Below are 15,783 nucleotides of genomic sequence, written 5' to 3'. Positions count from 1 at the left end.
GCCTCATCTTTTGCACAACTTAAAACTCCCTCAGGGGGCCCAAATTCCCTAGTATCTGACTCACTTCTGTGTAATTCCATTCTCATAATTATGTTGGCTTCCTCAAACCCTTGCTGCCTTGGCAGCCTTAACTCTAATTTTCTCTCTCTCTAGCCCTATGAGGTTGCTAAAATCTCTAGTGCTGTCTCTACTCCCAAGCAGTGGCCTCAAGTATCTGCAGGTTTCCTCACAGAATGTGAGCTTACCCCTATGCGATTCCTGTCCCTTTGGGACTTTGACCCCACAAAGACTGCTGCTTGCCTTGGCAGCTCTCTGTTGTGGGAGGGAGACCAGGGTGAGGCAAGTGAGGCAAGCTAGGGCACAAGACTCAAGGAGGCACTCCCAGGGTCTTATGGGTACTGGACTAACATGCAGTGACTTAAAGGTTTTCAGAATAAAAGCAGATAAAATCCGATTTCAATATAATTATTGTAGGAATAATTAACCTATCAAAACTTCTGTTTAAATTTGTGATAAAACCTTCACTGCAAATGAGCTTTGTTGTGTTTTTCCCTTTTATTTACTTTGCTCAAACTTTAAAGTGCCTGTGAATCACCTAAAGATCTTGTTAAAATGCAGAATCTAATTCAGTAAATCTGGGACGGGGCCTGAGATTTTGCATTTTTTAACATGTTCCTAGGTGATATCTTTGCTTTTTGAGTATGGACTGTACTTTAAGTAGCAAGTATCTAAACAAGATATTTTATCTTATTTCAGTATTAACATCTTTAAACATAAACAACTTTTAAGTTCTGTGAACCTTGAAGTGGTCTGCCTCAGTCTAATAGAATAACAGTTTTAAGGGCCAGTTATAAAAACAATACAATACTGGGTTTAATAACCAACTACCAAATTTACAATTTGATAATAATGACTTAAAGAATATTTTTCAATAGCCTGCTGTTAACCTGTTTGGAGTCTTTGCTTCTCTCTTCCCCCCACTTTTAAGATTTATAGATATACTTTCCTAATCCCCCTTACATACTTAGATGTATTATTTATCTATGGGCTGCAGAGTGGCATTATAATTAAAGATAATCAAAAAAGATACTAAAAGAGATGGTGGATTCTTTGAGATGATTTGAGCTGTTTTGCTTTCTAATCATGTTATCCTCAGCGGTAGTTCTTAGCCTCATTTCTCTTATGCCATGCAGTAACGCTCAGTAGCACTGCTGTAGGTGGTGTGATAACCTACATAATAACTGCATGAATTGCCAGTGGCCACAGCCATTATGGCTTAGGTGAAAGAGGCTTTGGTCATGCTGAATTCCCTGTGTGCTAGTGATAACTCTCTCTCTCTCCTTCTAAGGAAAACATCTTGGAATACAAGTGTTGGAGTGTGCTTTATTGTATCCTCTATGGTGAGCACTGTAATGGGTGCTGAGGACCAGAGTGAACAATAGCAAGCTGGTTGCCTGTCTTTGTAGAGCTTACAGTCTGTTCATCGCTAGTTATTTCATTTTTGCTTCACGGCTAACTGAGATACCACTGATATGTGACAACGATTGTTCTAAAATGATTTGTAAGAGGAAAATGAAAATTTAGAAGTAAACCATTCAGAAAATTCAGTAGTATTTCATTAATTGTTTTGAGAGGAGTAATAAATTACATCTTCTTACTAAAAGTCTTTCTTATTACCTTGCAGTCGCCCTTTTTCTTCCAAATGGTCTACAGCAAACCCATCAACTGTGGCTGGAAGAGGTAAACTGCCTTTCTAAGCAAGAGTCATAGCATATTTTACATAGAAACCTAATACCACATGTATATACATTGTATCTGTGTCTGTATACTGTATACATAAACTACACATAATAGGTACAATGTAGTGTATACAATATATATACATATGATATAGTATACAGCATAATCCAAGTTCTCTGAAGCACCGCTTACCCTTACTGATGCACTCTGTTTTCTCTTGTTTCAGTTCTTTACAGTGCTGGTCATGACCCACTCGGTTGATATCGCCTATTCATGGATAATAACTCAGTTTATAAAACTCTTTTAAAACTGAAAAACTAAAGAACAGAAATTTAATGACTTAATGTGTGTTGCCTAAGAGTGGTAGAATCTGCATTATTTTCTGAATAACCGTGTCCTGGAGTAGTTCTCCTTGCATTTTTCTGATAGTAAAAAAAATATGAGTGCTGCCATCTATTTATCATACAGTGCTTCATTTTCATGAATCAGTCATGAGCATCATCTCTTCATCTACAAAACAGTTGTATGAATTTTACAAAGGATAGGTGCTTTTTTCCCATTTTATGGAAGAGGAAAGTGAGGCGGAAAAATGTTGAGAAAATTGTCCCAGAAGATGTAGTTGTAACAGGATTGAAATGAAAGCATTCTTACTTTAAAATACTATAAAGTACTTTCTAATGTTCGTTTGTACACTGCTTCCTTTTTGACCATTCGTCATCTTGGATTAGCTCATGATGGTTTCAGGTTTATATAATTTTCATGCTGTTTGCAGTGATTTAAATAACATAGGTTACCTATGCTTTGTTCCCCATAGTATCAGCAGGCAGCAGCAAAGCCAGTTCCCTTCCAGGAAGCCTGCAGCGTTCACGAAGTGACATTGATGTGAATGCTGCTGCTGGTGCTAAGGCACATCATGCTGCCGGGCAGTCTGCACGAAGTGGGCGGTTAGGTGCAGGTGCCCTGAATCCAGGTTCCTATGCATCGCTAGGTAAGACAGCTAATTATGGGGTATTGTACATTGTTTTCTCCCTGGTTTCAGTGAGGTCAGGACAATGGTGATAGCTTAATCATTTCTATTTCATTCTTGCTAGTAAAGGATAGTCCATGTGTTATAATATGAATCTAGACTTAGAACACAATTCTAAGTATTTAAACTACCTTGTTTCTACTTTTTCCATTGTTATCCTGCTAATCATCTTGATCAGAGGAACAATTCTTCATTCCATGTTTGCCTGTAGAATTTTCATGGTTCTGTACTACTGCCACACTCAACTGCTGGTTACTCAGGGAGTTGAGAAGGGCATTGGCCTTGTATCCAGCTTCTGTTCCCTTACCAAGAAGTTAAAGCCTTTTGGGGATCTGGGAAAAATGCAAAGCTTAATTAAAATCAAAGTTTAAACATGTATTCCCAAAGCTCTTTGGGATAATAGTAATAATAATAATTTATGTTTATCAACTTTATTAGAATTTTTTTTAGTCTATCTATCTTTCTCTCTATCTGTTTAAGTAATCTCTACACCCACCGTGGGGCTTGAATTTATGACCCCAGGATCAAGAGCTGCGTGCTCTTCAACTCAATGAGCCAGGCATCCCTGTGCTTATCAACGTTAAAAGTTTGAGGCTGGTTATTCATACTGCTTATCTCTGTTTTGTGCTTCATTTTTCTTTTGGGTAGAACACTAGGCAGGCAGATCATTGGAACACAGTAGGAAGTGCAGAGATATTGGGATGAACTGTTGTACATGATAAAGTTGGCACAACTACATTCAGTGAGGAAAGGATAAATCAGTAAATGGTGTTTAGACACATGGTTTACAGTTTGGTATAAAATTGTTAGAACCATTTTTCACACCATATAAAAATTTATTCCAGATGACGAACGAGTTAAAAAGCAGCTTGATGAAACCAAAGTAGTTGTGTATTCATCTAATCTGAGGTTGGGGAAGGAATTTCTAAACATAAATGACAAAAAACCACAAGGGAAAAGTCCCTCTGATTTAAATACTAAGTGTGAAAATATAAAATCAAGTGGCTGAAAACTTAAAGGGGAAAAAGTTTATTCACATACTACCAAAAAAGCTAAAATGTCAGCAAGTTTTATAAGTCTATGAAAAATGGGCGCCTGGGTGGCTCATTCATTAAGCATCTGCCTTTGGCTCAGCTCATGATCTCTGGGTCCCAGGATCGAGCCCCGCGTTGGGCTCCCTGCTCTCCAGGAAGCCTGCTTCTCCCTCTCCCCCTGCTTGTGTTCCCTCTCCCGCTGTCTCTCTGTCAAATAAATAAAATCTTTAAAAAAAAAAAAAAGCATGAAAAACAGATGACCTTATTTTTATAGAAAAATATTTACGTATATCAAAATTGTCCCCCCAGAACACCAGAACAAATGTTGAATCTTAGCTGGAATCAAACAAGTGCAAATTGAAAGAGCTGTAAATATAACAAAAAAGTTAGGCTTAGTGCCTACTGCTGATAGAGAATGTAGTTAAAAAGTGCTGATGTGAATTAAACATGGAACACTTTTTCTAAGTGGCAATTTAGTAATACCCATAAAGCTTTTCTTCTCTTTTTTCTTGAAAAAAGTTATTTTGAAAAACTTTTTATTATTGAAATAAAATTGACATACAGTATTATACTAGTTTCACAGGTACCACATATTGATTCAACAATTCTGTATATTACTCAGTGCTCACCACGATAAGTATAGTCACCATACAATGTTATTTAACTCATGAAGCTTTTTAAATGTTCAAAATTTTTTTTTTTTTAATTTTTTTAGAGAGTGCAAGCATGAGCAAGGTTTGGGAGGGACACAGGGAAGGGGAGAGAGAATCTTAAGCAGGTTCTGCACCCAGCACAGACTCCATTGCAGGGCTCACACAACCCTGAGATCATGACCTGAGCCAAAATCAAGAGTCGGATGCTTAAATTGCACTGCTGGGTATTTACCCCAAAGATATAAATGTAGTGATCCAAAGGGGCACATGCACCCCAATGTTTATAGCAGCAATGTCAACAATAGCCAAACTATGGAAAGAGCCAAGATGTCCATCAACAGGGGCACCTGGGTGGCTCAGTTGGTTGGGCGACTGCCTTAGGCTTGGGTCATGATCCCGGAGTGTTGGGATCGAGTCCCACATTGGACTCCCTGCTCAACGGGGAGCCTGCTTCTCCCTCTGACCCTCCTCCTCTCATGTACTCTCTCTCTCTCATTCTCGCTCTCTCAAATAAATAAATCTTTAAAAAAAAAATGTCCATCAACAGATGAATGGGTAAAGAAGATGTGGTATATAGATACAATGGAATATTATGCAGCCATCAGAAAAAAACCTTGCCATTTACAACAACGTGGATGGAACTAGAGGGTATTATGCTAAGTGAAATAAGTCAGTCAGAGAAAGACAAGTATCATATGATCTCACTGATACAAGGAGTTTTGAGAAACAAGACAGAGGATCATAGGGGAAGGGAGGAAAAAATGAAACAAGATGAAACCAGAGAGGGAGACAAACCATAAGAGACTCTTCATTTCAGGAAACAAACTGAGGGTTGCTGGAGTGGTGGGGGGTGGGAGGGATGGGGTGGCTGGGTGATGGACATTGGGGAGGGTATGTGCTATGGTGAGCGCTGTGAATTTTGTAAGACTGATGAATCATAGACCTGTACCTCTGAAAGAAATAATACATTATATGTTTAAAAAAAGAAGAAGAAGATAGTAGGAAAGGAAAAATGAAGAGGGGGGAAATCGGAGGAGGGGGAAGAACCATGAGAGACTATGGACTCTGAGAAACAAACTGAGGGTTTTAGAGGGGTGGGTGGGGGGACAGGTTAGCCCGGTGATGGGTATTAAGGAGGGCACGGATTGCATGGAGCACTGGGTGTTACACGCAAACAATGAATCATAGAACACTACATCAAAAACTAATGATGTAATGTATGCTGACTAACATAATAAAATAAAATAAAATAAAAAAGTCGGATGCTTAACCGACTGAGCCACCCAGGTGCCCCTAAATGTTCAGAATTTAGACCCAGTAATCCAGCGTTTATAGATAATTACGCCAAGAAATAAAAAAATATATTTTTAATAATAGATGTTATTAGAGTCAACCCTGCTGTGTAATAGAGGGGGTATGATTGAATTATGATATGTCCTTATAAATACTGTGCAGCCATTAACAAATAATATTTTCAGCAAAGATCAAATGATACTATCAAACAATGTGATAATTTCATCATTTTGTATAAAATTATACATAGATAAATATACATATACTAGACAAAGGTGTTAAAGATGTCAACAGTGGGTTGTTTAGTGCTTTTAATTTTCATAAAATTTTTCTGTATTAGAGACATTACTTTGCTAGGAATGCAGTGTTATTTCAGTATATGAAAATGAACCAACTAAATACACTTTATTAATAGAATAAAGGACAAAAACCATGTAATTATTTCAGTAGATGCAGAAAAGGCATCTGACAAAGCCCAACACCTTTTCCTGATAAAAAAAAATAATCAACAAACTAGGAATAGAAGGGAAATTTGTGAACCTGATAAAGACCATCTATAAAAAATCCACAGCTAACATCATACTTCATGTGAAATACTGGATGCTTTCTCCCAAGATCAACAACAAGATAAGGATGTCCACTCTTTCTTTTTTTTTTATTTTTTTGGCTTGGTTGGACTTTTAAAATCTTTTTTTTTCTTTTTTTTTACTATGTTATGTTAATCACCATACATTACATCATTAGTTTTTGATGTAGCATTCCATGATTCATTGTTTGCGTATAACACCCAAGTGCTCCATGCAGTACGTGCCCTCTTTAATACCCATCACCAGGCTAACCCATCTCTTGCCCTTCCTAACAACATTACCATGGAGGTTCTAGCCGGGTCATTAGGGCAAGCAAAAGAAATGAGATGTATCTAGATTGGAAGAAAAGTAAAACTGTCTGTATTTGCAGAAAACATGACCTTATATAGAGAAAATCCTAAGGAATCCACAAAAAAAACTTTCAGAGCTTAGTAATGAGTTAAGCAAGGCAGCAGAGTATAAGATCAGTATTTAAAAACCAATTGTATTTCTAAATGCTAGCAATAAACAATTTGAAAATAAAGTAAGAAAACGATATCAATTTATAATAGCATCAAAAATAACAAAATGCTTAGGAATTAATATAACAAAGGAAATGTAAAACTTCTCTAGGAAAAACCACTCCTGTGTTTCTTCTTTACTCTTAGACTCATAATACTGCTGACACCAGATTTGTTGGTTTTCACACCAACCAGTTCTACACCAGCTGGGTGTCCTACATTTCAATTCAGTTCTGACACTAACTATAATTAGCACAGACCTCACAGATTAAGGGCTCAGTCCTATAAGACTGCCCGTGCCTGCCCCCAACCCCACTCTTCAGACATCAATTGCAAATCCAGGTTGTCACCAGTGCTTTTGAACAAACTGACTATAAATCAGAGGTTCCCATAACCTCCTCCTCAGGTTCAATTAATTTGCTAGATTGACTCATAAAACGCAGGAAAACAGTCTACTTACTAGATTACTGGTTTATTATAAAGGACTTGTAAAGGATTTGAATGGGCAGATGAAGAGATACATGGGGCAACGTCTGGAAGGGTCCTAAGCACAAGAGTTTTTGTTCCCAGGGAGTTATAGTGTGCCACCCTCCTGGTACATTTATCAACCCGGACAGTCTCTGAACCTTGTACTTACGGGATTTTTAGGGAAGCTTCATCACATAGGCATGATCAGTCATTAACTCAGTCTTCAGCTTTTCTCCCTTTCCCAGAAGATGGAGAATGGCTAAAAATTCCAAGCTTCTAATCATGGCTTTTCATCTTTCTGGTGACCAGCCTCCATTCTCTCCAGGAGCCCACGAGGAATCACCTCATTAAAACAAAAGACACTGCTATCATTCAGGAAATTATAAGGGTCTTAGGTCAGGGTATCTGTGTCAAATATTAGAACAAAAAAGATACTCCTAGTGCTCTTATAATTTAGGAAATTATAAGGGTCTTAGGAACACTATCAAGAACCAGGAGACAGAGAACCAAGCGCAAAAATTTTATATATATATATATAATTATTTTCACACTTGTTCACTGAAAACTACAATACATTGTTAAAATCTAAATTAATGGAAAGACACCCAGGTTCTTTAAAGACTTACTGCTGGGGGCACCTTGGTGGCTCAGTCGATTGAGCATCCAACTCTTAATTTCAGTTCAAGTCATGATCTCACGTCCCGCCTCGGGTTCTGTGCTCAGCAGGGACTCTGTTTGAAATTCTCTCTCTCCCTCTCCCCCACCACACTTGCTCACTCTCTCTCTCTAAAATCTTTAAAAAAAAAAAAAATAAAGACTTAACATCGTTAAGATCGCAAATTGACCTATAGATTCAGTGCAATCCCTGTCAAAAGTCCGGATGCCTTTTTATAGAAATTGACAAACACATCCTAAAATCCGTATGAAAATGCAAGGGATCCAAAGCGGATGAAACAATTTTGAGAAGGAACAATCTTGGAAAAGTTGGTGGACTCACACTTCCCAATTTCAAAACTTACTCAGCTCTACAGTAATCAAGTCTCTGTGGTACTAGCATAAGGATAGACATATAGACCAATGAAATGGAGTTGAGGGGCCAGAAACAAACCCATATATTTATGATCAGTTGATTTTTTTCACAAAGGTGCCAAGACCATTCATTGGGGAAAGAATTCTTTTCAACAAATGGTGCTGAAACAACTGGATAGCCACCCCCCTCTTCTGCCTCTCTCCTGTTATCTTCCTCCCTTTACCCACTCCCCCCTTTCCTCCAGACAGCTTTCTTATACACATGACTGATGTACTCTGCTTTCTTATACTTTGAGCCTTGCTTGTCATGGCTGAACGTTTATGGATCAGAGGGAGTGTTCCATTGTTTTTCAGCAAACACTTAATGAGCACTTAGTTTTTGCCAGGCACCCCACTAGGTAATGGAAATCCAGAAATAAATGCTTCTGTACTCAAAGAGTCTCTCAATCTAGTGGTAGATTGCTGAAGGATGAGCAGCTGAAAATCTTGTTGCATTTTATGCATTTAGAATTTGAAGTCCCAGTGAGACATCAGACTGGAGGTGTTGGGGAGTCATAGTAGTATCATGAGAAAGAGAGAGATACAGTGGCATCAAGATAGCATGGCAGGGGAACTCAGGAGAAAGATCTGTGCTTGTGAGATTAGATTTGTAAGTCATTAGAGACTTTTCTTACTATAATCTTGCAATGTTAAACTTAATACATTACTTAAAAGAGTTGCTACTGGGTTTTTTCTCCTAGTTCCTTTGGGAATGGGGAGAATGGGGAATGGGGATATGATGAGTGTTTGATTTCAAGAAACTCAGAAGACCACAAAGCAAGAGGTCTGCCTCATGATGGCAAGGATCCCAAGTTGGGATATCGGCTTCACTAACTTCTCACTCTAGGGGAGTGAAAAATCAAACTCATTATCGATTCTTTGTTTTTGTACCCTTTTCTCACAAAGGAACCTCATCTTGTTTAAATCTCCAAGTATGTTTTAGTTGAAAACAAGTTTCATATACATGTCTATGCTATGAATTCTGTCGTCTTAAAAATAATGTTCTAGGGATTATAAAATCATGTTTTTCTAATATACTAAGTTCTCCTCTGTTCTTTGCTTGCTCTTTCATCAAAGAGGATACTTCTGACAAGATGGATGGTAAGAACTTACTTTTCTAATTCTACAGATTTTTACAGCTCTTGGATTCTATATAATATCTTCGTTCTCTTTTTGAAAATAGACTGCTTATTTTGCAGCAATCTTAATGTAAATATGGCTACATAATTCTCTAAATTTTGGGTTAGGTATATCCATTTTTTGGGTTTCCTAGTCTATTCAAATATTAGGTTACTGTTGGCTGTAAGTTAAATCAGTTATCTTAATTTTTTTCCTTAGCTCATAGAAATATTCTTGATTTCTTAAGTCAGTCTCTGAAATAGAATCAGAATCAGAAGAATGCAATCTCATAAGTCATTTGATAGAACTCTTTATGATACAGAGAGAGACAAATGAGATATTTTACAGATTCAGATTCATACGGTTATTTGTGAAAACAAAATGCAAGTTACAATGCTGTCTTTTTAAGAGTAAGTTTTAAACAAACATTTATTCAGGACTGAACTTTAATTTCAGTATTCAAGTGATTATAGTTTATCTATAGTTGCTTGGATCAGTGTGGTATTTTTTATCTGTATGGTATTTGTCAAGTACTACATAGCATATTATCTACATTTTCCCTTCACTTCATCAGATACCATAATGTTGTCTAGGAACTTGAGCTTTTTTTAAGAACTTGTAAGAAGATACTGAATCTGTAAGTCTTAGTATGAGATCTAGGAAAGTTGAAGAATTGTATGTTTTTCTGTCAATTATTACATAGCTCTCAGACGTATCTTCCATTCTGATGAAATGGGAGATTTATTTAATCTTGGGTTGGGTACATGACTGTTATTTATAGTGTCTCTATGTTCCTCTGTATGTTTAATATATTTCATAAGTTAAAAAAATTATTGAATGAAATGAAAGCCTACCACAAGATAGTTTCTGTATTTTAAACCCTTTATGGTATCACTTCTCACACTGAAATTCTCTGTCCTTAAACTATTCTCACTTTCCAGATTAAGATCTTTGTTTGGGTCAGAAACATCAACCTATTTGAAGAATCATCTGTGTCACGTGATGTGTTATTCTCACTGATGTTCAATCCTATGTTTAAAAAAATCTGTATATACACATACAGAGATATATCTGTTATTGCCCTTTAGTATAGTGAGTTGTGATATTTTCACTTGTTCATTTCTGCTACTTTTCATTGACATCTTAGGGAGCATACATAAATGTTGAGTAAATACCTGATGGATTGATAGGTCTTTGTAATGCTGTAATGAAAATACTGGGTTAATGAGGCCTTCGTCATGGATTTGACTCCCATGTTTGTCAGTTAGCTTTTCTAGTTCTTTTATGGACAACTTTTTGAAAATGCACAGAAAGTATTCTTATTCTGTAAAAACCTTCATTTCAGAGAGAATAATGACAGGGTTACATCTTTCTTGAGTGATTAACTTCTATAATTTTCTTCATTTCAAATTTGGAGTATGAAATGTAGCAGATAAAAGTGTTGTGGAATTTCACCATTTTCATTTGTTTAGTTTTAACCTTTTCTTGTGCTATGAGTCTTTAGATGACCTCAAAGACTAGAAGATATTTTTTTTTCACTCATTCATTTTACTCTTGGGTGGGAGGTGTAAATAGATCTTAATACCAGCATTGGCAGAATTTGTTGAAATGTTATTATTTTATTTCTCTTATTTAGGAGCAACATCTGAAGATGGTAAGAATTATACATTTTGTTAGTAACACAGATACCTCTATGTTAATATTTTCATTAGTAGGAATTAAATATTAAACACTAAAATAGGCTAATTTTTTTGCAAAACTATATAGTTTGCCAGCTGTGATAGCTTCTACATTTCATGTTTGGTTGTGTTAGTTACACATGTGAATTTTTTTTCTTTAGTTCTTCATCTCAAGTTTTGCTTTGTATCTTGGATCATCTCATGCTGGAAAAACATGATTGCTTAACATGTTTAATAATATCTAGTATAAAGTTAGTAAATAGTTTTTTTCAGTAGCATCATTAGATGTGCTTTTCTTTATTTTTGTGGTTTTGTTTTTTAATTTATGCTAATTCATTTATACTTTGGGGGAGCATGCTCCATTGCTTTATCAGGGGAGTTTAAATGAATTGATTTAGGCCGCTTTTAAGTGTGTCTTTGATTTAGAATCAGTGGAGAATTGCATATATGATTTGAATTTGGGATTACAAAAAACTTGCTAGATAGACTACTCTCTTGAGCCAGTTTCCTTTAAGAAAATAACTGATTATTGCTTTTGAATTTGTAGAAAGGAAAAAAATTTAGTTTTTTAATTTATATTGCCTGAGGGCTGTCATTAAACCTCTGATTTTGAAACACACTTCTTTTTCTCCTAAGTTTTACATGATGACCTTTTCTTGTGATATAAAACCAAGTGCATTTAACATTTTTAGTCTCATACTTACTCTGATATAGTTGAAATATTTCATATTTTTCATATCAGTTGGAGTACTCTAAAAATGGTTTCTGGCACTGTAGCATTATAATTTAGAACAATAGTATCAGAATAGTTATCCTAATTTCTTTGTTATATTGGATAAATTTTCCATTTCAAAAATAATCATTTTGTCTTTCTGTTTTACTTCTTAGTTGGGAGAACATTGTATCCTACTCTAAACAGACTCTAAAAGGGTGAAAGGCCTGAACTATGGGCTTATTAAGGGCCTTGAAGAATTGAGAATGCTAGACTCACCAACTAGACTTCTGGTTTTGCTTCTGTTTTATTCCCGGTTTTTAATCACTCTCTTATCTTCCTCACGCATTTCTTAATTTTGTAATTTCTCCTTACTCTTCATTTATTTTTTCCTAATTAATATAGTCATATCAGGCCAGCCAGTATAATGATTGCCCCACAAATTGTACCTTTTAACTTAACAGGATTCTGAGCCCTTCTTCATGATTATGTTTTGTATTGGTTCTGATTTGATATGGTTGAGACTGCCTGAGAACACCATAGTAGCTACTAGTAATATATTTTTTTTTTACTAATGACACTTAGGTACTTTGATAAACATTATCTCCTTTGGTTCAAAATTCTAAAAATAAATGTTTGTGGCTTGGTTTTGTGGAGGGGGATGAGGCAGTGGTAGAGGAGAAGGGAGTGTGCTGAGAAAAGTGCCAACTCTTATGAGATTGGTATTTCCTCAAATCATTTTATAAATGAAACTGGTTGGGGGAAGAGAATAGTAAATGTGTCCATGTCTGTCTGTAGTAATCTGATGTTTAGCACAGGATAAAAATACTAAATATTTAGCTAATATTATCTCTTCCTGCAAATCCCTTTTAGAAGTATATTTTCAGTCAAAAGAATTATTTGGGTTGTTGTTTCTAATAAGATTAGGCTGATATTTAAAACTATAGACTGTATTTGAGAATAAACGAAATTTTATGGAAACTGAAATTTTAGAATTGGAACTGCCAGTTAGGAAACAAGTATCATGTCTGTCGTAATTATCTTAATTATAACTCTACTAGACTAATGATATCAAACTAAGAATGGAAATCTTTTAGTTTGACTTTATTTTTACCCTGGAAGGAAAGTTAGCTTAATGGTGCAACACATAGAAAGCAGTATGTATTCTGAAAATTTTTAAGAGAAATATCACCTGTCAGTGATGGTTACATTGTTATAAAATTTAACAGCACTTAAAAAGCACAACCAATTAGAAAATTACAGTGACATTTTTTTCCTCATTACTAAAAATCATTATAGAAAAATGTCTTTAATTACGTAAATAATTTTATTCCTTAGGCCGGGTCAGAGCAAAGCTTTCAGCACCACTTGCTGGCATGGGAAATGCCAAGACAGATTCTCGAGGAAGAAGTCGAACAAAAATGGTGTCTCAGTCCCAGCGTACGTATTGCCTGAGTTTTCCTGGATTTGTAATGCACTAGGATAATTGTGTTGTTTGTATATGACTGTATTAGGAGATTGACCAGTGGATAAAGACAAAGCTAACTTCAAAAAAGACAAGCCACATACTGAGTTCTTGTTCTGTACTTTAGGTTCATCATCACCTGACAAAAATGAAGGTATTTTTTTTTTTCAATGTTTTGGATCAGTTGTTGTGCATGTTTTGGAATTTTTTTGAGTGAGTGTTGTCTTGTCTTTGGTGTGTTACTAGGGCTGCATCATTGATATCTGCCACTTAGAAAGAAAAAATTTCATCTGCTGTACAAAGTTTTGCATGGAGATATTTTAAGTAGCACAAATCTCTTAGCATTAAGGTTTTCACAGTCTACTCAGAAACTTGCAAATGTAGAAAATTGTGCTTTTTAGAAGCAAAATAATTGCCATATGTTAGCATCTAATCTGGTTGCATCTAGCCAATGCTATTCAAGGACGGACATGTGTGTCTTCATACTCTCCCAAAATCTATTAGAATACAGTTAGCATTTTTGGCAGGTATATACTGATTCATAGTGAGGAAACATAAAATGACCAGTTCTCTTATATTTCTTACTAAATTTAAGATTTATATTTTTACTCTTTCATTGGAAGCTGAGTTCCTCATAAGCACAAGTATTAAAAAGCACAATTTTGAGGTCTAGGTAAAATGAATGATCCATTTCTACATGTTCCAGAATAGTAACCCATACATTTATGGCATTATTAATTTAAGAGTTTGTTCCTATTCTTTCTTTATCAAGAGATTTTCATTAGCACTTAGCTATAAAAACAGCATTTTTCCCCCTAGGGAAGTAATTTGGGTGTTATTCTACATACTTGGCTATTTTGAAAAGAAATATATTTAACTGTCTTCCACAGTCGTGTAGGTGATTTATCAAGATATAGATGTCCTATTTGTTTTTTAATTTGATTCCCAAATCTTGGAATCAGGGAAAAGAGCTGGGCTTGGAGGGGGCCAGGTGGTGATTACACAAGTCCTGCCAGCCGGTTCTCCTTTTCTCCTCTTTCCAGAGTCAAAAAAATCCAGGCAGAGAAATGATGGGAATATTCAACAAGAGCCCTAAAAATAAGGAAATGCTTGGTAAAATTGGTTTGCAAATTGAGGATTATTTATAAATAGGAAAAAAATGGAAAATGCCCTCAGGGTAAGGGCTCTTCTTCCAAATTCCAAATTAGGAATAGATCATATCACATTTTCCCCTGATCTTCTGTATTTTTAATTTTTTTTTCTGTATTTTTAGAGTAATTTTTTTAAGTAACTCAATCATTAGCAGTTGTAGCATAGTTGCTTAGAGCCTTGCTACTCCAAATGTAGCATCAGAATCACCTGGGAGCTAGTTAGAAATGCACAATTTCATGCCACCATAGATGTCCTCAGTTCAATCTTTTTAACAAGATCACCAAGTGATTTGTGTATAATAAAGTCTCAGAAGTATTTGATCTAGATCATGGGCTCTGGAGCCATATTACCCACATATGAATCATGGCTCTTCCAGTTTACTTAAAGTTGCTATATTTCTGTATATTTATCTATAAAATGAAGAGGATAATCTCAGAGGATTGTAGTGAGGATGAAATGTTATATTTTTATTCCATTAAATGTTACATATTTAATGTACTTTAAGACATACCTGGGCCCGGAATAAGCACTCTGTATTTCAGCTGATAAAATTGTCCTCCTTGTTATTATTAACCTAATGTCAACTGAATTTTAAACTCCTGTTGTATACTTTTGTACCTTGTTGTTTATGGCCTTCAGGAAACAAATAAATAATGATAATGTTAGGAAATTTAAAGCATAAAGAAGAATAAAGATAGCAACACAAAACTGTCTCTATCCAGTATCTTAAGGATAGCTCTTTTTAGTTCTTTTCTAAAGTAATACCAAGACAGAACTTGTGACAAAGATTCAAAGTGCTTTGTGTATGGTTTTCTAATATATTACCTAAGGACCTCCCTTTTAGGTATACTGTAATTACTGATCACTTCAGTAAGATGTAGAATAATTTTTTTACATTTGATTTTTCACTTTGAAACTCAGTCTACAATACTTCAAATCCTCTCCTGAAGTATGGGAACATAATGATAGGTTTTTTAGACCTGGTAGGATTTTAAGATCAGAAGACTTTCTCACTATAAAGTCACTTAGGTTTTAAATCATATTGAAGAGGTTTTTGTCTGTTTGCTTGCTTATTTATTTGAATGACTGTATATTCCATTCCAGATTCTTTTGAAAAAAGAAATTGTGGCCCTGTACCATTTGATGCAAGTTCCTTTACAACATATTTGCACAGAAATATTGCTATGACCTCCATCTTCACTTTGTTGTGAAGTAATTCATTAGAGTTTGCATGATCTTTCCAAATTTTTATATTACCATTTAGGAAAAAAAAAAATCCCTTGGGT

The 15,783-nt window shown here is 35.5% G+C and overlaps 1 protein-coding gene across 50 annotated transcripts in view; it reads left to right on the top strand.

Annotated features, from left to right (window-relative positions):
- The window catches only part of CLASP2 (cytoplasmic linker associated protein 2), a 177,931-nt gene that overhangs the window by 97,041 nt on the left and 65,107 nt on the right, over positions 1-15,783 (top strand). For 23 of the 50 annotated variants that reach the window (XM_073902419.1, XM_073902470.1, XM_073902440.1 and 20 more), the window contains 5 exons: positions 1,685-1,740; positions 2,555-2,728; positions 9,448-9,471; positions 11,126-11,143; positions 13,219-13,320. In XM_073902419.1, the coding sequence (XP_073758520.1) occupies positions 1,685-1,740; positions 2,555-2,728; positions 9,448-9,471; positions 11,126-11,143; positions 13,219-13,320 (374 nt within the window). Of the gene's footprint in view, positions 1-1,684; positions 1,741-2,554; positions 2,729-9,447; positions 9,472-11,125; positions 11,144-13,218; positions 13,321-13,472; positions 13,500-15,783 lie in introns of all 50 variants that reach the window. The other 27 variants (XM_073902391.1, XM_073902392.1, XM_073902394.1 and 24 more) reach the window with 3 other exon arrangements.

The sequence above is a fragment of the Callorhinus ursinus genome, unplaced genomic scaffold (assembly GCF_003265705.2).
Source record: "Callorhinus ursinus isolate GAN/ISIS: 27379988/994484 unplaced genomic scaffold, GSC_fseal_2.0 scaffold1, whole genome shotgun sequence".
NCBI lineage: Eukaryota > Metazoa > Chordata > Mammalia > Carnivora > Otariidae > Callorhinus > Callorhinus ursinus.
The sequence above is the reverse complement of the archived record's forward strand: the minus strand, read 5'-3'. Positions and strand labels throughout refer to the sequence as shown.